General features: G+C 43.9%; 1 protein-coding gene across 3 annotated transcripts in view; it reads left to right on the forward strand.

Annotated features, from left to right (window-relative positions):
• The window catches only part of LOC139444857 (WASH complex subunit 4-like), a 74,680-nt gene that overhangs the window by 34,756 nt on the left and 12,786 nt on the right, over nucleotides 1-27,138 (forward strand). For 2 of the 3 annotated variants that reach the window (XM_071225846.1, XM_071225847.1), the window contains exons 12-27: nucleotides 1,555-1,672; nucleotides 3,952-4,077; nucleotides 7,318-7,425; nucleotides 7,974-8,064; nucleotides 8,476-8,531; nucleotides 11,125-11,204; nucleotides 12,303-12,408; nucleotides 13,202-13,318; nucleotides 15,058-15,226; nucleotides 15,529-15,683; nucleotides 17,348-17,422; nucleotides 19,993-20,097; nucleotides 20,989-21,078; nucleotides 21,479-21,523; nucleotides 22,279-22,387; nucleotides 24,444-24,597. In XM_071225846.1, coding sequence (XP_071081947.1) covers nucleotides 1,555-1,672; nucleotides 3,952-4,077; nucleotides 7,318-7,425; nucleotides 7,974-8,064; nucleotides 8,476-8,531; nucleotides 11,125-11,204; nucleotides 12,303-12,408; nucleotides 13,202-13,318; nucleotides 15,058-15,226; nucleotides 15,529-15,683; nucleotides 17,348-17,422; nucleotides 19,993-20,097; nucleotides 20,989-21,078; nucleotides 21,479-21,523; nucleotides 22,279-22,387; nucleotides 24,444-24,597 — 1,704 coding nt within the window. The remainder of the gene's footprint in view (nucleotides 1-1,554; nucleotides 1,673-3,951; nucleotides 4,078-7,317; nucleotides 7,426-7,973; nucleotides 8,065-8,475; nucleotides 8,532-11,124; nucleotides 11,205-12,302; nucleotides 12,409-13,201; nucleotides 13,319-15,057; nucleotides 15,227-15,528; nucleotides 15,684-17,347; nucleotides 17,423-19,992; nucleotides 20,098-20,988; nucleotides 21,079-21,478; nucleotides 21,524-22,278; nucleotides 22,388-24,443; nucleotides 24,598-27,138) is intronic. The other variant, XM_071225848.1, reaches the window with a different exon arrangement.

A 27,138-nucleotide genomic window follows, 5' to 3' on the forward strand; every position in this document is an offset into this window, starting at 1 on the left:
ATGTTACGGCTGGTTTGTGTAGTGAGGGCTAATGTTGATGTATACCCACTGAGACAGGATGTTACGGCTGGTTTGTGTAGTGAGTGCTAATGTTGATGTATACCCACTGAGACAGGATGTTACGGCTGGTTTGTGTAGTGAGTGCTAATGTTGATGTATACCCACTGAGACAGGATGTTATGGCTGGTTTGTGTAGTGAGGGCTAATGTTGATGTATACCCACTGAGACAGGATGTTATGGCTGGTTTGTGTAGTGAGGGCTAATGTTGATGTATACCCACTGAGACAGGATGTTACGGCTGGTTTGTGTAGTGAGGGCTAATGTTGATGTATACCCACTGAGACAGGATGTTACGGCTGGTTTGTGTAGTGAGGGCTAATGTTGATGTATACCCACTGAGACAGGATGTTACGGCTGGTTTGTGTAGTGAGGGCTAATGTTGATGTATACCCACTGAGACAGGATGTTACGGCTGGTTTGTGTAGTGAGTGCTAATGTTGACGTATACCCACTGAGACAGGATGTTACGGCTGGTTTGTGTAGTGAGGGCTAATGTTGACGTATGCCCACTGAGACAGGATGTTACGGCTGGTTTATGTAGTGAGGGCTAATGTTGATGTATACCCACTGAGACAGGATGTTACAGCTGGTTTGTGTAGTGAGGGCTAATGTTGATGTATGCCCACTGAGACAGGATGTTATGGCTGGTTTGTGTAGTGAGGGCTAATGTTGATGTATACCCACTGAGACAGGATGTTACAGCTGGTTTGTGTAGTGAGGGCTAATGTTGATGTATACCCACTGAGACAGGATGTTACGGCTGGTTTGTGTAGTGAGGGCTAATGTTGATGTATACCCACTGAGACAGGATGTTACGGCTGGTTTGTGTAGTGAGGGCTAATGTTGATGTATACCCACTGAGACAGGATGTTACAGCTGGTTTGTGTAGTGAGGGCTAATGTTGATGTATACCCACTGAGACAGGATGTTACGGCTGGTTTGTGTAGTGAGGGCTAATGTTGATGTATACCCACTGAGACAGGATGTTACGGCTGGTTTGTGTAGTGAGGGCTAATGTTGATGTATACGCACTGAGACAGGATGTTACAGCTGGTTTGTGTAGTGAGGGCTAATGTTGATGTATACCCACTGAGACAGGATGTTATGGCTGGTTTGTGTAGTGAGGGCTAATGTTGACGTATTGCCACTGAGACAGGATGTTATGGCTGGTTTGTGTAGTGAGGTGATCGGCTTCAGGAACATCCATCAAAGTTAGGCTTGCCCAGCTGGAGTCAGACTCCCTTAGGCTTGTTATAGGAAACATCTTATGTATATGGTCCTCAGCGAAATGGTTGACCTTGCCTATTGTGTGCCAACTGATATAACTGTAATATTGCTGACTGCAGCATTTAACATCTTTGTCAGTGTCAGAGGAAACTGGATTGCCTAGTCCAGATGCTCATATACAGGCCACCATGATATAGAAAGCTGTAATATGACTGCAGCATTGAACAACAGTTTGTTGGTGTTTGAGGTAAGATGATTGTGTACAGGGACATCCAGACGTACAGCACGCAGGTGTCAGCATGGATGGTCAGGATGGAGTCGAACCTGTCCCGTGGGGCCACCCTCATCGAGGACCTCAACAACAGAGCAGTTCTCTTCATTCAGGTACATAATTAGTGGTCACAGGCACATAGTCACTTGTCACAGGTACAATATTATGGGTCACAGATACATAGTCACATGTCACAGGTACATAGTCACGTGTAACAGGTACATAGTCACATGTACATAGTCTCGTGTCACAGGTACATAGTCACATGTCGCAGGTACATTGTCATGTGTCACAAGTACATAGTCACATGTCACAGGTACATAGTCACGTGTCACAGGTACATAGTCACAGGTACATAGTCACTTGTCACAGGTACATACTTATGGGTCACAGGTACATAGTCACATGTCACAGGTACATAGCCACGTGTAACAGGTACATAGTCACATGTACATAGTCTCGTGTCACAGGTACATAGTCACAGGTACATAGTCACTTGTCACAGGTACATACTTATGGGTCACAGGTACATAGTCACATGTCGCAGGTACATAGTCATGTGTCACAGGTACATAGTCACATGTCACAGGTACATAGTCACAGGTACATAGTCACGTGTCACAGGTACATAGTCACATGTCACAGGTACATAGTCACATGTCACAGGTACATAGTCACATGTTGCAGGTACATTGTCATGTGTCACAAGTACATAGTCACATGTCACAGGTACATAGTCACGTGTCACAGGTACATAGTCACATGTACATAGTCTCGTGTCACATGTACATAGTCTCGTGTCACAGGTACATAGTCACATGTAGCAGGTACATAGTCACATGTAGCAGGTACATAGTCACATGTAGCAGGTACATAGTCACATGTAGCAGGTACATAGTCACGTGTAGCAGGTACATTGTCATGTGTCACAAGTACATAGTCACATGTCACAGGTACATAGTCACATGTCACAGGTACATAGTCACGTGTAACAGGTACATAGTCACATGTCACAGGTACATAGTCACGTGTAACAGGTACATAGTCACATGTCACAGGTACATAGTCACGTGTCACAGGTACATAGTCACGTGTCACAGGTACATAGTCACATGTCACAGGTACATAGTCACAGGTACATAGTCTCGTGTCGCAGGTACATAGTCACATGTAGCAGGTACATAGTCACATGTAGCAGGTACATGTCACATGTACATAGTCTCGTGTCACAGGTACATAGTCACATGTAGCAGGTACATGGTCATGTGTCACAGGTACATAGTCTCGTGTAACAGGTACATAGTCACATGTCACAGGTACATAGTCACGTGTAACAGGTACATAGTCACATGTCACAGGTACATAGTCACGTGTCACAGGTACATAGTCACGTGTAACAGGTACATAGTCACATGTCAGAGGTACATAGTCACGTGTCACAGGTACATAGTCACATGTCAGAGGTACATAGTCACGTGTCACAGGTACATAGTCACATGTCACAGGTACATAGTCACGTGTCACAGGTACATAGTCACGTGTCACAGGTACATAGTCATGTGTAACATGTACATAGTCACATGTCACAGGTACATAGTCACGTGTCACAGGTACATAGTCACATGTCACAGGTACATAGTCACGTGTCACAGGTACATAGTCACGTGTCACAGGTACATAGTCACGTGTCACAGGTACATAGTCACATGTCACAGGTACATAGTCACATGTCACAGGTACATAGTCACATGTAGCAGGTACATAGTCATGTGTCACAGGTACATAGTCATGTGTAACAGGTACATAGTCACATGTACATAGTCTCGTGTCACAGGTACATAGTCACATGTCACAGGTACATAGTCACATGTCACAGGTACATAGTCACGTGTCACAGGTACATAGTCACGTGTCACAGGTACATAGTCACGTGTCACAGGTACATAGTCATGTGTCACAGGCACATAGTCACGTGTCACAGGTAGATAGTCACGTGTAACAGGTACATAGTCACATGTACATAGTCTCGTGTCACAGGTACATAGTCACATGTCGCAGGTACATAGTCACATGTCACAGGTACATAGTGACAGGTACATAGTCACGTGTCACAGGTACATAGCCAAGTGTCACAGGTACATAGTCACAAGTACACAGTCACGTGTCACAGATACACTGTTTCACAGAAAATATTTCTACTGATGACGGCAACATGATTCACAAAAGCACCCTGTCAGCAAAAATACGAAAACTTGTTTTGTAATAGAGGGATAATGATGTCTGAATGATGAATCTGTAACGTCTTCATTCTATCCGTTAGGTCCATGACTATGTTTTCACTGAGCACCTGAAGGATTGGCTGTTAACCTGGCTTCCCCCTGTGTGTTGACAGGGCCTGCTGTACGCCTATAACCTGAGTCACCTCGTCAGGACTGTTATGAACCTGCACGTAGCCCTACAGAAACCCATGACCAAGACAGCAGTGCTCTCCCTTTGTCGACTCGTGGAGCTGCTGAAGGTATCATCATCTTACTGCCAGTGAATTGATTACTGCCCTCAAGTCTGATTTAATAGTGCAATATGAATCTATGAAGGTTAGGCACTAAACAGAGGAATGTCATGGGCTTCACAACAAATAGGAATGCCATTGGCTCAACAACTAGGAATGTCATTGGCTCAACAACTAGGAATGTTATTGGCTTAACAACAAATAGGAATGTTATGGGCTTAACAACTAGGAATGTTATGGGCTTAACAACTAGGAATGTCATGTGCTCAACAAATAGGAATGTTATGGGCTTAACAACAAATAGGAATGTTATGGGCTCAACAACAAAAAGGAATGTCATTGGCTTAACAACAAATAGGAATGTTATGGACTTAACAACAAATAGGAATGTCATTGGCTTAACAAATAGGAATGTTATGGGCTTAACAACTAGGAATGTTATGGGCTTAACAACTAGGAATGTCATGTGCTCAAAAAATAGGAATGTTATGGGCTTAACAACAAATAGGAATGTTATGGGCTCAACAACAAAAAGGAATGTCATTGGCTTAACAACAAATAGGAATGTTATGGACTTAACAACAAATAGGAATGTCATTGGCTTAACAAATAGGAATGTTATGGGCTTAACAACAAATAGGAATGTTATGGGCTTAACAACTAGGAATGTTATGGGCTTAACAACTGGGAATGTCATGTGCTCAACAAATAGGAATGTTATGGGCTTAACAACAAATAGGAATGTTATGGGATCAACAACAAATAGGAATGTCATTGGCTTAACAACAAATAGGAATGTTATGGGCTTAACAACAAATAGGAATGTCATTGGCTTAACAAATAGGAATGTTATGGGCTTAACAACAAATAGAAATGTTATGGGCTTAACAACTGGGAATGTTATGGGCTTAACAACTAGGAATGTCATGTGCTCAACAAATAGGAATGTTATGGGCTTAACAACAAATAGGAATGTTATGGGCTCAACAAATAGGAATGTTATGGGCTTAACAAATAGGAATGTTATGGGCTTAACAACTAGGAATGTCATGTGCTCAACAAATAGGAATGTTATGGGCTTAACAACAAATAGGAATGTTATGGGCTTAACAACTAGGAATGTTATGGGCTTAACAACTAGGAATGTTATGTGCTCAACAAATAGGAATGTTATGGGCTCAACAAATAGGAATGTTATGGGATTACTAGGAATGTTATGGGCTTAACAACAACTAGGAATGTTGTGGGCTTAACAACAACTAGGAATGTTATGGGCTTAACAACAAAAAGGAATGTTGTGGGCTCAACAACAAATAGGAATGTTTTAGGATTAACAACAAATAGGAATGTTTTAGGATTAACAACAAATAGGAATGTTATGGGCTTAACAACAAATAGGAATGTTATGGGCTTAACAAAAAGGAATGTTGTGGGCTCAACAACAAATAGGAATGTCATGGGCTCAACAACAAATAGGAATGTTTTAGGCTTAACAACAAATAGGAATGTTATGGGCTCAACAACAACTAGGAATGTTATGGGCTTAACAACAAAAAGGAATGTTGTGGGCTCAACAACAAATAGGAATGTCATGGGCTCAACAACAAATAGGAATGTTTTAGGCTTAACAACAAATAGGAATGTCAAGGGCTCAAGAAAAATTAGGAATGTTATGGGCCCAACAAATAGGAATGTTATGGGATAACTAGGAATCATATATGGTTAACAGCAAATAGGAATGTTATGTGCTGAACAAATAGGAATGTCATAGGTTAAACAACAAATAGGAATGTTATGGAATGAACAACCATTAGGAATCTTAAGGGATTACTAGGAATGGTATAGGCTTAACAGCAAATAGGAATGCTATGGCTGAACAAATAGGAATGTTTTGGGCTTAACAACAATTAGGAATGTAATGGGCTCAAAAAATAGGAATGTTTTTGGCTTAACAACAAATAGGAATGTTTTAGGCTTAACAACAAATAGGAATGTCATGGGCTGAACGACAAATAGGAATGTTTTAGGCTTAACAACAAATAGGTATGTTATGGGCTCAACAATTAGGAATGTTAGGGGCCCAACAAATAGGAATGTTATGGGATAACTAGGAATGGTATAGGCTGAACAGCAAATAGGAATGTTATGTGCTGAACAACTAGGAATGTTTTGGGCTTAACAAATAGGAATGTTATGGGCTCAACAAATAGGAATGTTATTGGCTTAACAGCAAATGTGAATGTTATGGAATCACTAGGAATGGTATAGGCTCAACAACAAATAGTAATTTTATGGGATGAACAACCATTAGGAATGTTATGGGATTACTAGGAATGATATAGGCTAAACAGCAAATAGAAATGCTAGGGGCTTAACAAATAGGAATGTCATGGGATTACTAGGAATGATATAGGCTTAACAACAAATAGGAATTTTATGGGCTTATTAAATAGGAATGTCATGGGCTCAACAACAAATAGGAATGTTATGGGCTTAACAAATAGGAATGTTATGGGCTTAACAAAGAGGAATGTTATGGGCTGAACAACAATTAGGAATGTTTTGGGCTTAACAAATAGGAATGTTATGGGCTTAACAACAAATAGGAATGTTATGGGCTTAACAGTAAATAGGAATGTTATGGGCTTAACAAATAGGAATGTCGTGGGCTTAACAGCAAATAGGAATGTCATGGGCTTAACAACAAATAGGAATGTTATGGGCTTAACAAAAAGGAATGTTATGGGATTACTAGGAAGGATATAGGCTTAACAGCAAATAGGAATGCTATGGGCTTAACAAATAGGAATGTCATGGGCTCAACAACAAATAGGAATGTTATGGGCTTAACAACAATTAGGAATGCTATGGGCTTAACAAATAGGAATGTTATGGGCTTAACAACTAGGAATGTTATGTGCTCAACAAATAGGAATGTTATGGGCTTAACAACAAATAGGAATTTTATTGGCTTAACAGCAAATAGGAATGTTATGGGCTTAACAACAAATAGGAATGTTATGGGCTTAACAGCAAATAGGAATGTTATGGGCTTAACAACAAATAGGAAAGTTATGGGCTTAACAAATAGGAATGTTATGGGCTCGACAAATAGGAATGTTACAGACAAGAAACAAGGAATAATTCTGCAAGTATCCATTATCTCCTGCTTACTACGTGAGATTGGTTTTTAAAAATTACTTTTCACCTACTAACAAATCGTGTGAAGCTCTCTGATCTGACTTTCAGGCTATAGAACATACATTCCATCGGCGCACAATGCTGATCGCGGAGTCCATGAACCATGTGATTCAGCACCTCAGTTTCCTGGCTCTCAGTGCTATCGGGACAGCCAAGGTGAGGACACCATTACTTCAAATATTTCTTTCTAGACTTTTGTATTCATGATTTCCATGTTTTTCTCTTCCTTGTAGTTGTACAGGAAATGTTAAAAAGATCTTGAAAGATTGAAGTAACATTATCTTGAAGATTGAAATATTCCTTTGTGAGAATCAAAGTAATGGCAGCTCATTTTCAGCCTTGTGGTCTAAACCCTGTGGGGTATCAGTTCATGACATTTAGGGTTTAGCCATACCAGGACTCACCTGTCAAGGTTTGAATACACTAGGAGTTGGGTCCTAGGTTTGTCTGGTGCATTCACCGAGTATTAGATGGTCAAACCTCATCACTCTTGACATCCTCAGTCCTAGAGTGACACAGTTCATGCTTCAGATTGCTGTTACTCCATATCCAGATTGATGATACACTGACACAATGTCATAGGAATTATATACATTTAAAAGCTATGTTAAACCCCGTTCACTCACTCACTCACTCACTCACTCACTCACTCACTCACTCACTCACTCACTCACTCACTCACTCACTCTCACTCACTCTTCCAGAAAAGGATCACCTCTGACAAGCGATACAGTGAGAGGAGACTGGACGTCCTGTCAGCTCTCGTGCTCGCCGAGTCAGCCCTCAACGGACCAGGTACAACATGTCATCTCCCGAGGCCCTTCATTTGTCCATAGACTTCTGCCTTTAAAGCTGATCATTTGTCTTGAATCATGTCACAACTTGATGACTGCAACTATTTTTACTGATTTTAGTGTTGACAACTCTTCTCAGGAAATACATGCTGTGATGTGCTCAATTTGTTCAATATTCACATCAGTGGAACATGTGTCTGAAGTAATTTGTATAATTAATTTTGTTAAATGGTAAAAATTGCATTTATTCCTAAAATATTTATATGAACTACCAAGAAAGTAATGTTAGGAGTGACTCTCGATTAAAGACGACAAAAGTCCTCAGCCCACTCATCTCTAACATGAAATATCAACTTGTTTGATGGACCTGTGTTTTCATGAATTGAGGAAAGATATCTTGTCATGTTCTAAGGTACCAAAGAAAGGAGACTGATTGCTAAACTGGCCCTTGCTGTGGGCACAAAGATGGTAAGTGAGCAGCACGTCCCTTCGCGGTTAGCTCTGTCAGATGTCATAGACGTTCCCAGTTAGCTCTGTCAGATGTCATAGACGTTCCCAGTTAGCTCTGTCTGATGCCATAGACGTTCCCAGTTAGCTCTGTCAGATGTCATAGACGTTCACAGTTAGCTTTGTCAGATGTCATAGACGTTCCCAGTTAGCTCTGTCAGATGTCATAGACGTTCACTGGTAGCTCTGTCAGATGTCATAGACGTTCACAGTTAGCTCTGTCAGATGTCATAGACATTCACTGGTAGCTCTGTCAGATGTCATAGACGTTCACTGGTAGCTCTGTCAGATGTCATAGACGTTCACAGTTAGCTCTGTCAGATGTCATAGACGTTCACAGTTAGCTCTGTCAGATGTCATGGACGTTCATGGTTAGTTCTGCCAGATGTCAGAGGTTCATAGTTAACACTGTCAGATGTCATGGACGTTCACAGTTAGTTCTGTCAGATGTCATAGACGTTCACGGTTAGTTCTGTCAGATGTCATGGACGTTCACAGTTTGTTCTGCCAGATGTCAGAGGTTCATAGTTAACACTGTCAGATGTCATGGACGTTCACTGGTAGCTCTGTCAGATGTCATAGACGTTCACAGTTAACACTGTCAGATGTCATAAACGTTCACAGTTAACACTGTCATATGTCATAAACGTTCAGGGTTAGCTCTGTCAGATGTCATAGATGTTTTGCTTAACTCTGTCAATGTTGTAGACGTTTTGATGAGCTCTGTCGATGTCATAGATGTTCAGGGTTAGCTCTGTCAATGTCAGACGTTTTGGGCAGCTCTGTCAATTTCATAGACGTTCAGGGTTAGCTCTGTCAATGTCATTGATGTTTTGGTTAGCTCTGTCGGTGTCGTAGACGTTTTGATGAGCTCTGTCGATGTCATAGACGTTCAGGGTTAGCTCTGTCAATGTCATAGATGTTTTGGTTAGCTCTGTCGATGCCGTAGACGATTTGATGAGCTCTGTCGATGTCATAGATGTTCAGGGTTAGCTCTGTCAATGTCATAGACGTTTTGGTCAGCTCTGTCAATGTCATAGACGTTTTGATGAGCACTGTCAATGTCATAGACGTTTTGGTTAGCTCTGTCAATGTCATAGATGTTCAGGGTTAGCTCTGTCAATGTCATAGACGTTTTGGTCAGCTCTGTCAATGTCATAGACGTTTTGATGAGCACTGTCAATGTCATAGACGTTTTGGTTAGCTCTGTCAATGTCATAGATGTTCAGGGTTAGCTCTGTCAATGTCATAGACGTTTTGATCTGCTCTGTCAATGTCATAGATGTTGTGGTCAGCTCTGTCAGATGTGAAACATTTGTAGAAGTTGTTGGTACGTAGCAATGTCATTGCTAGGTTCGGCTTGCTTGTACAATGAAAGCAGATTCATTAGTTTCAATGTAATATTTGGCAGTTATGACATATAACCCTAAAATCAGTTCAGAAGAATAAATACAACTGCTATTGTTTTGTTTGTATGTTTATTTATGCATATGACATTTGTTGATGATGTTGGAGTTTGATTCCTGGTCGGAGTTCTGGGTAAGAATAAGTCCCCAGCTTGTCAACAGAACCGATGTGGACAAGACGTTACTGTGTGTGTTGTTCTCTGAGAGTGTAGATCCCTATGAGTTGGTTACAAGGGAAGGTGAAATGTGGTTTAATGTCGTATTCAAGATTATTCCACTTTTATATCGAAGCGCATCAACACATCTGTGGTTGCTTGTACTAGTCTGGACTAATGACGGCTTTATATTGCTAGCCTTCTGAGGTCACAGTTTTAACATGGATACCCCACTCACACACAGTATACTGACCCCGAACTGACCAGTGTGTGTGTGTGCGTTGCAGCCTGTACTAGCCCAGACTAATGATAGCTTTATAGTGCTAGCCCACTGAGGTACCATGCAACAGTTTTAACATGGATACCCCACTCGGACACAGTATACTGACCCCGAGCTGACCAGTGTGTGTGTGTGTGTGTGTGTGTGTGTGTGTGTGTGTGTGTGTGTGTGTGTGTGTGTGTGTGTGTGTGTGTGTGTGTGTGTGTGTGTGTGTGTGTGTGTGTGTGTGTGTGTGTGTGTGTGTGTGTGTGTGTGAGCCTGTGTGTGAGCCTGTGTGTGTGTGTGTGAGCCTGTGTGTGTGTGTGTGAGCCTGTGTGTGTGTGTGTGTGTGTGTGAGCCTGTGTGTGTGTGTGTGTGTGAGCCTGTACTAGCCCAGACTAATGATAGCTTTATAGTGCTAGCCCACTGAGGTACCATGCCACAGTTTTAACATAGATACCCTACTGGGACACAGTATACTGACTCTGAGCCGACCAGTCCTTGTTTTATTTCCTTATTGCTGATCGCTAGGCATGGTAACAACAAATACTCTTTTATTGTCAGCATGACATGTCCGGGGATTGACCTCATGGCCTTCCACACTCTGGGCAGAAGCTCTGTCTACAAGACCACAGAGGTTCTGATCACAGGCCTCCATGGTTTGAATATACATCCTTACTTAACTTGGGCTTCCTGTTCAGTGTTTCAAGCAATACATGTCTTCGATGTTCCAGAAATCCTTCAAGGATGATGAGATGAATGGTTTGTCGGAGACAATGAGGAAACTGGAAGTCATCAGTGAATTGAGAGAAAAGTAAGATCATCACATCAAAGGCCGTCTCAAGGCCATGTCAAGGTCATCTCAATGTCATGTGAACCAGGATCCACAAAATATCCTTTAAGCTGAAACGTTAAATATTCCTCCCTGATGTAGAAGAGAGCAGTTATTTGCATCACCTCAAGGTCGTTTGTTGCAGCAAAGAGCAGCAGCAATGATTGGAAATATACAAACATTCAAGTCTCTGTACTTGATGTGAAACATTTCACTCTCGTGACTGAAAGAAGCAACTAGTTTCACAACTAGATCACACTGTCTGTTGTTATGTGTTCATTCTCTGATTGAAACACAAAGGCTGACCCAGACATCAGTACCTACAACAACGCAGCAACATGCAGCTCACTATTGTGGTCTGGCTTCACAAGGTCTAATGTCAAGGATGCCGTGAAGATCCAGGGTAGAATAGGTCTTCAGCAATCCATGCTTGTCTCCCCCCGTGAGGATCCGGGGTAGAATAGGTCTTCAGCAACCCATGCTTGTTTCCCCCCGTGAAGATCCGGGGTAGAATAGGTCTTCAGCAACCCATGCTTGTTTCCCCCCGTGAAGATCCGGGGTAGAATAGGTCTTCAGCAACCCATGCTTGCCGTAAAAAGCGACTATGCTTGTCGTAAGAGGCGACTTACAGGATCAGGTGGTCAGGCTTGCTGACTTGGTTGATGCATGTCATCGATGCTCACAATGTCAATCACTGGATTGTCTGCCCCAGACTGGATTATTTACAGACTGCAATCATAAAGCTGGAATATTGCTGAGTGTGGCGTTAAACAACAAACAAACTAATTTCAAGGCCGGGGCCAGTGTTTGCCATGACCCAACATGTGAGTGACTGAAGTAAGTTGACTGGAGTTGGGGAGTGGTCATTATCTGTAATGTCCTCACAGGGGACCAGTCATTACTGTTTTATTAGATCCAAATTTCTGAAGACACCTGGCCTCTATTCTGTCAATTTGGTTTTGACCCACTGTGTATTAGAGGCATGGTGCTATTGGAAGTCTGGCATGTTAGAGGAAGAATGGTACTTGGGAAAGGCGTAGTTCTACTTGAGATGTGACTCCTGGCTGCTGCTGGTTGCAGATTACGGGGAGCGTGTGACTGCAGCTTCATCTACTGGCACCGAGTCATCTTCCCGCTGTACCTCACGGATGTGTGTGACAATGTCACCGACACACACCGGATACACGTGAGTACAGACCCGTGGAGATCCGGGTTGGAATAGGTCTTCACTAATCCATGCTTGTCCTAAGAGGCGACTAATGGATCAGGTGGTCAGGCTCACTGACTTGTTTGATGCATGTCATCGTATCCCATTTGCATGGACCGATGCTCATGATATCAATCACTGGGTTGTCTGGTCCAGACTCGATAATTTACAGACTGACGTCATAAAGCTGGACTATAGCTGAGTGTTGCGTTAAACAACAAACAAACAAACAAAACAAAAACAGCATCCTTGCCTCCTACACAGTGGGGCAGGGCACGGGGCAGAGCAGAGGGCAGAGCAGGGGCAGGGCACGGGGCAGAGCAGGGGGCAGGGCACGGGGCAGAGCAGAGGGAGGGGCACTGGACAGAGCACAGGGCAGAGCAGGGGCGGGGCGCGGGGAATTTGGCAGAGCAGGGGCCGGGCACTGGGCAGAGCACAGGGCAGAGCAGGGGCGTGGCACTAGGCAGAGCTGGGCACAGGGCATGGGGCAGGGCATGGGGCAGAGAAGGGGCGGGGCACTGGACAGAGCACAAGGCAGGGCAGGGGGCAGAGCAGGGGGTGGGGCACTGGACAGAGCTGGGCACGGGGCAGAGCAAGGGGTATGGCATGGGGCAGAGAAGGGGCGGGGCACTGGACAGCACAGGGCAGAGCATGGCAACTTGCTGTGGGGAATACTTAAGTTTGGGAGAGAATTTGTCACTCACTCACTCACTCACTCACTCAGCTGTCCCATTTCGTTGTATTGTTAACTAGCTGGTGTTACTTATTGCAGTACATGTTCGGAGCTATGCGGGACTGTGTGTTGCCGATGCAGAAAGTCCGTCACCTCAATTCACCTCAAGACCTCCTGGACTCGTTTGACAAGGAGGTGACACTGCAGGTTCAGGAGGTAGGCCGGACCCTGACATGTTAGTGAGGTGGTTGTGTGTGTGAGGTGGTTTGTGTGTGTGAGATGAGTGTGTGTGTGTGAGGTGGTGTGTGTGTGTGTGATGAGTGTGTGTGAGGTGAGTATGTGTGTGAGGTGGTGTGTGTGAGAGGTGGTGTGTGTGTGTGATGAGTGTGGTGTGTGAGGTGCTTGTGGTGTGTGAGGTGGTTGTGTGTGTGAAATGTTTGTGTGTGAGAGGTGGTTTGTGTGGGTGATGTGGTGTGTGAGGTGGTTGTGTGTGTGAGGTTGTTTGTGAGGTGGTTGTGTGTGTGAGATGAGTGTGGTGTGTAAGGTGGTTGTGTGTTTGAGGTTGTTTGTAAGGTGGTTGTGTGTGTGAGATGAGTGTGGTGTGTAAGGTGGTTGTGTGTTTGAGGTTGTTTGTAAGGTGGTTGTGTGTTTGAGGTTGTTTGTGAGGTGGTTGTGTGTGTGAGATGAGTGTGTGAGAGGTGGTTTGTGAGGTGATTGTGTGTGAGATGAGTGTGTGTGTGAGAGGTGGTTTGTGTGTGTGATGTGTGTGAGGTGGTTGTGTGTGTGAGATGAGTGTGTGAGAGGTGGTTTGTGAGATGATTGTGTGTGAGATGATTGTGTGTGAGATGAGTGTGTGTGTGAGAGGTGGTTTGTGTGTGTGTGAGGTGGTTGTGTGTGTGAGAGGTGGTTTGTGAGGTGATTGTGTGTGAGATGAGTGTGTGTGTGAGAGGTGGTTTGTGTGTGTGAGGTGGTTGTGTGTGTGAGAGGTGGTTTGTGAGGTGATTGTGTGTGAGATGAGTGTGTGTGTGAGAGGTGGTTTGTGTGTGTGAGGTGGTGTGTGAGGTGGTTGTGTGTGTGAGGTGGTTGTGTGTGTCAGGTGGTATGTGAGGGGGTTGTGTGAGATGGTTGTGTGTGACATGTGAGGTGTTGTGTGTGTCAAGTGTGTAATGGTTCGGTGAGGTGGTTTGTGTGTCAGGTATTGTGTGAGGCGGTGTGTCAGGTGGTTGTGTGTGTCAGGTGGTTGTGTGTGTCAGGTGGTATGTGAGGGGGTTGTGTGAGATGGTTGTGTGTGTCAAGTGTGTGACATGTGAGGTGGTGTGTGTGTCAATTGTGTAATGGTTCGGTGAGGTGGTTTGTGTGTCAGGTATTGTGTGAGGCGGTGTGTCAGGTGGTTGTGTGTGTCAGTATAGGTGGTGTGTCAGTGTAGGTGCAAGAGTGAGTATTGGTTCCTGCCTCGTGTTGCAATGTTCCAGCAATGTCATGGCGAGACACTAGAGATGGGTTTCACACCCTGTACCCATGTGGGGAGTCGAAGCCGGGTCTTCCACATGAATAGCCAATGACACATGTGTACCACAGGTGTCAGTATAGGGAGACATCTCACACAATTATGCCTCATCTTACCCCAAAACAACATTCACTGGCTCACTGCATATGATAGAAGCACATGATGTGACGATACAGGGAACTGGCAACCCTGGACCCGTGAAGATCCTGGTTACAATAGGTCTTTAGCAACCCATGCTTGCTGTAAGCGATGACTATGCTTTTCAAGTAATGCTGAAAGGATATCATGTTCCATACAGTTTTAACATTCAAAGAAAAAGAATTTGGACACTAGAATAAAACATCTTTCCAAACAAACCAAAGTAAAATTCAGGTGCAAAAGGTTTTCAACCCATTGTCTGTAAACGTCACAGTACAATTATTAGTTTTGTGATGCATGTTTTTTCCAGCATCTCATTGACCCTCTATGTCGTGCCATCGAGACTGACCTCCGACTGCAGATTCACCTTCACCTTCAGCTCGATGATCGCAACCCGTTCAAAGTGGGGATGAAGGACCTGTCGCATCTCCTCAAGATCAGACCAATCCGCTTCTTCCAGAGGGACATCAACATCAAAGGTTGGACAGCAATGTGGATATAATACATTTGACATGATTTGTCTCAAGGTAGTATTATAATGTTGAAGCCTAGAGTTGGTGGTTTTATTTATTTATTTATTTTATCCAACAGAGTTTATTGATGATTATGATAAAGTAAATATGTGTGAGAGGTATTCCATTACATGTCTAGATATACTGATCACATACCATACGTTTTTTGGTCGTAGGACATCCGATGTGTCGACCACATCATTGGTCCAGGCCTCCTCTGCCATCCGAGTCTCCTCATTCTGATTTATGTCTGATCTCTCCCTACTCAGCAACTGTGGAGCACTACCTGAACAGAACCTTCTACAACCTGACGACTGTGGCACTCCACGACTGGAAGACATACGGCGAGATGCGCAACATGGCAGAACAAAAGTACAACTTGTCCTTGATGGAGTCTCATCTCCCCAGTCAGACTCTAGAACAGGTAGGAGATAGTAGAGTTCCTTCTCCTCCCCAGTCAGACACTAGAACAGGTAGGAGACAGTAGAATTCCTTCTCCTCCCCACTCAGGCACTAGAACAGGTAGGAGACAGTAGAATTCCTTCTCCTCACCAGTCAGACAATAGAACAGGTAGGAGATTGTAGAGTTCCTTCTCCTCCCCAGTCAGACACTAGAACAGGTAGGAGACGGTAGAGTTCCTTCTCCCCAGTCATACTCTAGAACAGGTAGGAGACGGTAGAATTGCTTCTCCTCCCCACTCAGGCACTAGAACAGGTAGGAGACGGCAGAACTCCTTCTCCTCCCCAGTCAGACTCTCAAACAGGTAGGAGACAGTAGAGTTCCTTCTCCTCCCCAATCAGGCACTAGAACAGGTAGGAGATGGTAGAGTTCCTTCTCCTCCCCAGTCAGGCACTAGAACAGGTAGGAGACAGTAGAGTTCCTTCTCCTCCCCACTCAGGCACTAGAACAGGTAGGAGACAGTAGAGCTCCTTCTCCTCCACAGTCAGACACTAGAACAGGTAGGAGACGGTAGAGATCCTTCTCCTCCCCAGTCAGACTCTCAAACAGGTAGGAGACAGTAGAGTTCCTTCTCCTCCCCAATCAGGCACTAGAACAGGTAGGAGACAGTAGAGCTCCTTCTCCTTCCCACTCAGGCACTAGAACAGGTAGGAGACGGTAGAGATCCTTCTCCTCCCCAGTCAGACTCTCAAACAGGTAGGAGACGGTAGAGTTCCTTCTCCTCCCCACTCAGGCACTAGAACAGGTAGGAGACGGTAGAATTGCTTCTCCTCCCCACTCAGGCACTAGAACAGGTAGGAGACGGCAGAACTCCTTCTCCTCCCCAGTCAGACTCTCAAACAGGTAGGAGACGGTAGAGTTCCTTCTCCCCAATCAGGCACTAGAACAGGCAGGAGACAGTAGAGTTCCTTCTCCTCCCCAATCAGGCACTAGAACAGGTAGGAGACAGTAGAGCTCCTTCTCCTCCCCAGTCAGGCACTAGAACAGGTAGGAGATGGTAGAGTTCCTTCTCCTCCCCACTCAGACTCTAGAATAGGTAGGAGACAGTAGAGTTCCTTCTCCTCCCCACTCAGGCACTAGAACAGGTAGGAGACGGTAGAGTTCCTTCTCCTCCCCACTCAGACTCTAGAATAGGTAGGAGACAGTAGAGTTCCTTCTCCTCCCCAGTCAGACACTAGAACAGGTAGGAGACGGTAGAGCTCCTTCTCCTCCCCAGTCAGACTCTTAAACAGGTAGGAGACAGTAGAGTCCCTTCTCCTCCCCACTCAGGCACTAGAACAGGTAGGAGACAGTAGAATTCCTTCACCTACCCACTCAGGCACTAGAACAGGTAGGAGACGGTAGAGATCCTTCTCCTCCCCACTCAGACACTAGAACAGGTCGGAGATGGTAGAATTCCTTCACCTCCCCACTCAGGCACTAGAACAGGTAGGAGACAGTAGAGATCCTTCTCCTCCCCAATCAGGCACTAGAACAGGTAGGAGAGAGTTACCTTCTATCCAAGTCAGTTTGAAAATATTTTATTTCGTCTGGTAAACGACTCTATCTGTTATGTCCTGAATGCCTACACACTGCCCTGAAGCTCTATGTCTACTGTTAGCCTCACAGTACTGTGTTTGATGTTGCAGGGTCTAGATGTGCTTGAAATCATGAGGAACATCCATGTGTTTGTGTCCAAGTATCTCTACAATCTCAACAACCAGGTGTGTATGTCCAGCCTTGTGTCACCTTCCCTTCTAAAGCTAACCCCAACTTACACCTACACTAACACCTCAACTTACTTCTCAACTTACACCCACACTTACACCTCAACTCACACCCACACTTACTCCTCAACTTACACCTCAACTCACACCCACACTTACACCTCAACTTACTCAACTCACACCTCAACTTACTGCCACACTTACACCTCAACTCACACCCACACTTACACCTCAACTCACACCCACACTTACACCTCAACTTACACCCACACTTACACCCACACTTACACCTCAACTCACACCCACACTTACACTTCAACTCACACCCACACTTACACCTCAACTCACACCCACACTTACACCTCAACTCACATCAACACTTACACCTCAACTTACACCCACACTTACACCCACACTTACACCTCAACTAACACCCACACTTACACCTCAACTTACACCCTTACTAACTGCTCAAATTACACCCACACTTACACCTCAACTTACACCCACACTTACACTTCAACTTACACCCACACTTACACTTCAACTCACACCCACACTTACACCTCAACTCACACCCACACTTACACCTCAACTCACATCAACACTTACACCTCAACTTACACCCACACTTACACCCACACTTACACCTCAACTAACACCCACACTTACACCTCAACTTACACCCTTACTAACTGCTCAAATTACACCCACACTTACACCTCAACTTACACCCACACTTACACTTCAACTTACACCCACACTTACACCTCAACTTACACCTCAACTAACACCCCCACTTACACCTCAACTCACACCCACACTTACACCTCAACTCACACCCACACTTACACCTCAACTTACACCCACACTTACACTTCAACTCACACCGACACTTACACCCACACTTACACCTCAACTCACACCCACACTTACACCTCAACTCACACCCACACTTACACCTCAACTCACACCCACACTTACACTTCAACTCACACCCACACTTACACCCACACTTACACCTCAACTCACACCCACACTTACACTTCAACTCACATCCACACTTACACCTCAACTCACACCCACACTTACACTTCAACTCACACCCACACTTACACCTCAACTCACACCCACACTTACACTTCAACTCACATCCACACTTACACCTCAATTCACACCCACACTTACACTTCAACTCACACCCACACTAACACTTTAACTCACACCCACACTTACACCTCAACTCACACCCACACTTACACCTCAACTTACACCCTTACTAACTGCTCAAATTACACCCACACTTACACCTCAACTTACACCCACACTTACACTTCAACTTACACCCACACTTACACCTCAACTTACACCTCAACTAACACCCACACTTACACCTCAACTCACACCCACACTTACACCTCAACTCACACCCACACTTACACCTCAACTCACACCCACACTTACACCTCAACTTACACCCACACTTACACCTCAACTCACACCTCAACTTACACCTCAACTCACACCTCAACTTACACCCACACTCACACCTCAACTTACACCCACACTTACACCTCAACTCACACCCACACTTACACCTGAACTTACACCTCAACTCACACCTCAACTTACACCTCAACTCATACCTCAACTCACACCCACACTCACACCTCAACTTACACCCACACTTACACCTTAACTCACACCCACACTTACACCTCAACTTACACCCACACTTACACTTCAACTTACACCTCAACTTACACCTCAACTTACACCTCAACTTACACCCACACTAACTCCTCAATTTACACCTCAACTCACACGCACACTTACACCTCAACTTATACCTCAACTTACATCCGAACTTACACCTCAACTTACACCTCAACTTAAACCTCAACTCACACCTACACCTCAACTTACATCCGAAATTACATATCAATTTACCCCTACACTTAAACCTCAATTTACACCTCAACTTACACCTCATCTTACACCAACACTTACACCTCATCTTACACCCACACTTACACCCTCCTTCCTAAAGCTAACCCAAACTTACATCTCAACTTACACCCACACTTGGACCCTCCCTCCTAAAGCTAACCCAAACTTACATCTCAACTTACACCCACACTTACACCTCATGTGTGGTGAACTGGCATAATTGTTCTTTTATTATTGGAGGAGACCAATATAGATATAGGCAAACGATTTGGCAAATCTGGATCGGGTGGTCAGACTTGCTGACTTGCTTGATGCATAGGTCGATGCTCATAATGTCAATCAGTGGATTGTGTGGTCCAGGCTTGATTATTTACAGACTGCTGTCATGTAGCTGGAATAGTGCTGAGTGTGGTGCTAAACAATAAACAAACATCTAGCAAATCTGACCCAAATCATGAACATTTTCATCAATACCTGGACTTGAATTGGGCAAACAATTCTAGAGTCTCTGTTTTAGGCTCTCTGTCAGCAGTGTGTAATGATTCACTGTCAAGGCCGGATGGCATTCCTAATTAAATGGCATTCTTTTTAATTTCTGTATTTTCCTATCATTGCAGATATTTGTGGAGAGGACAAGCAACAACAAACATCTGAACACCATCAACATCCGGCACATAGCCAACTCTATACGGACACATGGCATTGGCATCATGAACACTACTGTGAGTCTCTTTGTTCACCTGTGTTTACTTGTGTTCACATGGAGAGGGGGAACGGGGGATCCAATCATCTAAGGCGCTGCAGTTTGCTGTGCAGAGTTGCTTCAGGCTTTCCTCCCACGTGAAGCTTTCATGCTGTGATATAACTGGAATATTGTTAAAAGCGGGAAATCCTTGACAACTGTCATGGTTCCTGTCTGAATGTATGTCCGAATGTGACACAGGATGTGGGATGAGGAGTCACATGTATGAAGTAGGACGAGTACTTCCATGTGTCACTGCTTGTAAGGACTAGCACTTAGCCGCAGCCATGCTGATTTAGTGTCATCACATCCTGATTGATCTGAGCAGTAGACTGGACGCCATTACCCAGGGTTCTTCTTTTCTCCCTGCTACCTGATCACCGACTCGGTGCTTCATGCTTTTTGGTGTGACGTCATGGTTAGGTAATAATGAGGATAATACACTGCTGGTTGTGTAGTCAGGAGAAACTTTTTAAGTCAGTTAATTATGCTTGAAGATGTACAACCTGACTGAAAGTCAAGTGAACTTATGTTGTGTTCTCTTTGTTTGGTGTTTGTCATAAATCAAAGCAAAAAGTATATATGCATGAAATATTTGAATATCAATGCTGACAGCAACTTTAGTTAAGCGGCTGTTGATATTTTAAACACTTGGCGACATGTTCAGGTGAGCTACAGTGCTGTTGCACTAATTTAGGAATTTAGAATCAAAATCATTTTCTTTAGGCCTGTGCTAACAAGAGACCAACTGTAATTGGTCATCAGTGTCATAAGATACTGTATATTTGTGGTATTATCAACAAGCGTCAAATCTTGGCTGACATTTGACAACCTTTGATGAGAGCGATAACTAACTGAGTCTTCATTCCAGGTCAATTTCACGTACCAGTTCCTTCGCAAGAAATTCTTCATCTTCTCTCAGTTCATGTATGATGAACACATTAAATCCAGACTGATCAAAGTGAGTATTGAAAACAGATTGTGTTTATTGCTGGAACATGTTTTATGAATGTTTGGAATGACATGTCAAGCAGTGGCCATGGACCCTTTAGCATGGGGACCTTGGTCCTGTTCCGCAAAGCAATGTTAGCACTGAGGTGATCGTAACTCCCAATACACAGTTGCTGTTGGTGACATCTTCCGAGATTCATACGGAATACTCCCTGCCCATGATGAGTTCAGTCCAAACACCGGCAGGGGTGAGGGGAAATGGGCCTTAAGGTCGCATTCAAGATTAGTACACTGATGTAGCGCCTAAAAAAATAAATGCAGCCAGCTAAACCATGTTTTTTGGTAACTTGGCTGCATGGCAGCAAGATAATAGTCAAGGAGAAGTCATTCTTGATGAATTAATTTTTCAGGACTGGAAGTTTTTCAAGGAAAATCATATGCAGACTGATCAAAAGGTAACATGAACCATGTCATTACATCGCTGTTACATCATAGTCTTTATAGTAACCAAGCTATCAAAAGTACCAAATACTATTAGTTATATCACTGTTACATCATGGTCTTTATAGTAACGTAGCTATCAATAGTGCCAAATACTATTAGTTATATCAATGTTACATCATAGTCTTTTCGTAACATAGCTATCAATAGTGCCAAATACTATTAGTTATATAACTGTTAAATCATAGTCTTTATAGTAACATAGCTATCAATAGTGTCAAATACTATTAGTTATATCACTGTTACATCATAGTCTTTATAGTAACAGGGGCGGTCGGGTAGCCTAGTGGTTAAAGCGTTCGCCCGTCACGCCGAAGACCAGGGTTCGATTACCAACATGGGTACAATGTGTGAAGCCCATTACTGGTGTCCCCCGCCGTCATATTGCTGGAATATTGCTAAAAGCGGCGTTAAACCATACTCACTAAATCACTCTTTATCGTAACGTAGCTATCAATAGTACCAAATACTATTAATTATATCACTGTTACATCATAGTCTTTATAGTAACATAGCTATCAATAGTGCCAAATTCAGTTCAGTGTTTTACAGATATGGTGCAAGACACTTACAGTACCACATTCTGCAGATGGTCAGATGAAGTGTTGTAGATATTAATGTCATGTTTCACAAACTTTGTAAGTAAACAGTATATCATAAACACATGTATGAAAAGTAGGATCTGATATGAAGTCACATGAACTTGCAGTACCCATTTGAGCGAGCAGACAAGTTCAACAAGGGAATCCGGAAGTTGGGCCTCACACCTGATGGAGAGAGTTACCTAGACCAGTTCCGCACCCTCATCACACAGATAGGTCAGTGGGCATTCAGTCTCCTCTATCCCCCATCACACAGATAGGTCAGTGGGCATTCAGTCTCTATCCCTCATCACACAGATAGGTCAGTGGGCATTCAGTCTCTATCCCTCATCACACAGATAGGTCAGTGGGCATTCAGTCTCTATCCCTCATCACACAGATAGGTCAGTGGGCATTCAGTCTCCTCTATCCCTCATTACACAGATAGGTCAGTGGGCATTCAGTCTCTATCCCCCATCACACAGATAGGTCAGTGGGCATTCAGTCTCCTCTATCCCTCATTACACAGATAGGTCAGTGGGCATTCAGTCTCTATCCCTCATCACACAGATAGGTCAGTGGGCTTTCAATCTCCTGTATCCCCCATCACACAGATAGGTCAGTGAGCATTCAGTCTCTATCCCTCATCACACAGATAGGTCAGTGGGCATTCAGTCTCCTCTATCCCTCATTACACAGATAGGTCAGTGGGCATTCAGTCTCTATCCCCCATCACACAGATAGGTCAGTGGGCATTCAGTCTCCTCTATCCCTCATTACACAGATAGGTCAGTGGGCATTCAGTCTCTATCCCTCATCACACAGATAGGTCAGTGGGCATTCAGTCTCCTCTATCCCTCATTACACAGATAGGTCAGTGGGCATTCAGTCTCTATCCCCCATCACACAGATAGGCCAGTGGGCATTCAGTCTCCTCTATCCCTCATTACACAGATAGGTCAGTGGGCATTCAGTCTCTATCCCTCATCACACAGATAGGTCAGTGGGCATTCAGTCTCCTCTATCCCCCATCACACAGATAGGTCAGTGGGCATTCAATCTCCTCTATCCCCCATCACACAGATAGGTCAGTGAGCATTCAGTCTCTATCCCTCATCACACAGATAGGTCAGTGGGCATTCAGTCTCCTCTATCCCTCATTACACAGATAGGTCAGTGGGCATTCAGTCTCTATCCCCCATCACACAGATAGGTCAGTGGGCATTCAATCTCCTCTATCCCCCATCACACAGATAGGTCAGTGAGCATTCAGTCTCTATTCCTCATCACACAGATAGGTCAGTGGGCATTCAGTCTCTATCCCTCATCACACAGATAGGTCAGTGGGCATTCAGTCTCCTCTATCCCCCATCACACAGATAGGTCAGTGGGCATTCAATCTCCTCTATCCCCCATCACACAGATAGGTCAGTGGGCATTCAGTCTCCTCTATCCCCCATCACACAGATAGGTCAGTGGGCATTCAGTCTCTATCCCTCATCACACAGATAGGTCAGTGGGCATTCAGTCTCCTCTTTCCCCCATCACACAGATAGGTCAGTGGGCATTCAGTCTCTATCCCTCATCACACAGATAGGTCAGTGAGCATTCAGTCTCCTCTATCCCCCATCACACAGATAGGTCAGTGAGCATTCAGTCTCTATCCCTCATCACACAGATAGGTCAGTGGGCATTCAGTCTCCTCTTTCCCCCATCACACAGATAGGTCAGTGGGCATTCAGTCTCTATCCCTCATCACACAGATAGGTCAGTGGGCATTCAGTCTCCTCTTTCCCCCATCACACAGATAGGTCAGTGAGCATTCAGTCTCTATCCCTCATCACACAGATAGGTCAGTGGGCATTCAGTCTCTATCCCTCATCACACAGATAGGTCAGTGGGCATTCAGTCTCCTCTATCCCCCATCACACAGATAGGTCAGTGGGCATTCAGTCTCTATCCCTCATCACACAGATAGGTCAGTGGGCATTCAGTCTCTATCCCCCATCACACAGATAGGTCAGTGGGCATTCAGTCTCCTCTATCCCCCATCACACAGATAGGTCAGTGGGCATTCAGTCTCTATCCCTCATCACACAGATAGGTCAGTGGGCATTCAGTCTCCTCTATCCCCCATCACACAGATAGGTCAGTGGGCATTCAGTCTCTATCCCTCATCACACAGATTGGTCAGTGGGCATTCAGTCTCTATCCCCCATCACACAGATAGGTCAGTGGGCATTCAGTCCTCTAGGTACACTATTCCTAGCACTGACAGTGTGTGTTTTTTCAGGCAATGCTATGGGCTACATCAGGATGATCCGTTCTGGGGGCCTGCATTGCTGCAGCAACGCCATCAGGTTCATCCCTGACATCGAGGACATCGTCAACTTCGAGGAGCTGTGTAAGGAGGAAGGCCTGTCTGCTGAGTGCCAGGCAGCAGCCAAGTGAGTTACCACTTGATGTTGTATGTTTGATGGTGTATGTTTGATGGTGTATGTTGCGTGTACATGTCAGTCTGATAGAGAGTTGGTGTATCTAGTGTATGCTGATGGAGAGTTTGTGTATATAGTGTACATGCAAAACAGGTGTATGATGGTGTATACAGGGTATAGACACTGTATGTACATGCAAGGCAGGTGTATGATGGTGTATACAGGGTATAGACACTATGTACATGCAAGGCAAGTGTATGATGGTGTATACAGGGTATAGACACTATGTACATGCAAGGCAAGTGTATGATGGTGTATACAGGGTTTAGACACTGTATGTACATGCAAGGCAAGTGTATGATGGTGTATACAGGGTATAGACACTGTATGTACAAGCAAGGCAAGTGTATGATGGTGTATACAGGGTATAGACACTGTATGTACAAGCAAGGCAAGTGTATGATGGTGTATATAGGGTATAGACACTGTATGTACAAGCAAGGCAGGTGTATGATGGTGTATATAGGGTATAGACACTATGTACAAGCAAGGCAAGTGTATGATGGTGTATATAGGGTGTAGACACTGTATGTACAAGCAAGGCAAGTGTATGATGGTGTATATAGGGTATAGACACTGTATGTACAAGCAAGGCAAGTGTATGATGGTTTATAGAGGGTATAGACACTGTATGTACATGCAAGGCAGGTGTATGATGGTGTATACAGGGTATAGACACTGTATGTACATGCAAGGCAAGTGTATGATGGTGTATACAGGGTATAGACACTGTATGTACATGCAAGGCAAGTGTATGATGGTTTATATAGGGTATAGACACTGTATGTACATGCAAGGCAGGTGTATGATGGTTTATATAGGGTATAGACACTGTATGTACATGCAAGGCAAGTGTATGATGGTGTATACAGGGTATAGACACTGTATGTACATGCAAGGCAGGTGTATGATGGTGTATATAGGGTATAGACACTGTATGTACAAGCAAGGCAAGTGTATGATGGTGTATACAGGGTATAGACACTGTATGTACAAGCAAGGCAAGTGTATGATGGTGTATATAGGGTATAGACACTGTATGTACAAGCAAGGCAAGTGTATGATGGTGTATATAGGGTATAGACACTGTATGTACAAGCAAGGCAGGTGTATGATGGTGTATATAGGGTATAGACACTGTATGTACAAGCAAGGCAGGTGTATGATGGTGTATATAGGGTATAGACACTGTATGTACAAGCAAGGCAAGTGTATGATGGTTTATATAGGGTATAGACACTGTATGTACATGCAAGGCAAGGTTTATGCTGGTGTATATAGGGTATACACACTGTATGTACATGCAAGGCAGGTGTATGAAGGTGTATACAGGTTATAGACACTGTATGTACATGCAAGGCAAGTGTATGATGGTGTATATAGGGTATAGACACTGTACATGCAAGGCAGGTGTATGCTGGTGTATATAGGTTGATGGTGTATATATAGGGTATAGACACTGTATGTACATGCAGGGGAGGTGTATGCTGGTGTATACAGGTTATAGACACTATCAGGGCTCGAAAAATCCACTCGTCCGCTCGTATTGACGAGTGGTAACTGATGTCGGGCAAGCTAAAATTATCAAATACTCGTCCTGACGGACGAGCAGATACTTACAGCAGTTTAATTTATATTTGTTTTGATGTGCGATATATTGACAAGGAAATCACGGCCATTCAGCCGATCGATATTTATGTCGCGTATAGCATTAACAATTAGGCTGAGGTTTGTCTCTTGATGTATCTTTGCGCAGGCTTTGCGCTGAAACCAGTCTTTATTTATTGATGTAAGCGGCCGGTTGCTAACTACCGGTGATTCGGTCAAGACACACCCAATGATATAACTTTACAGGATTTTATTGCAACAATCGGCAAATATTGTATCTGAAACTATTTTTTTATCAGGAATAACAAATTCCAATATCTTCTTAATTTAGGTGCAACTTTTACATAACATATTTAAATAATAATAACCCTAAGCGAAGCAGCTGATTGCTATTGCCGGTATCATTTTTTACATGTAACCAGTCTGACCAGTCACTGTCAAGGCTCCCGTACACGTGATCGCGAGAATTACGTTTTGACATAGAATCGTCCAACAAAATCAAATATGACTTTTAACGAGTCACAGTATGGCATTTATGATACATGTATCCATTCTCTGTCAACTGAAGTTTGTTTCAAGGCGTCAATAGCTGTGATCTGACCATGGTTGCTGTTAATAACGGTGAGTTGTGCGATCTTCCGATCGCTTCACACACGACTTCGCCGAAATTAATAAAAACAATATTAAAAGGAATTTTGAATAAAATTAATAAAATAAGTTACAAACATAAGTCCAGATATACAAAGAACACTTTTTATAGCCAGACAGTGTAATTACATGACTAATTTGCGTACTTCAGTATGGATTTGTTGACATGGTATTTCCGGTGTTACGTGCTCACGGTAATGTCTTTCCATGGGGGAAAAAACATCAAAACTCATTATT

This window comes from Haliotis cracherodii, unplaced genomic scaffold (genome assembly GCF_022045235.1).
Source record: "Haliotis cracherodii isolate W230 unplaced genomic scaffold, xgHalCrac1.p SCAF_6, whole genome shotgun sequence".
Lineage (NCBI taxonomy): Eukaryota > Metazoa > Mollusca > Gastropoda > Lepetellida > Haliotidae > Haliotis > Haliotis cracherodii.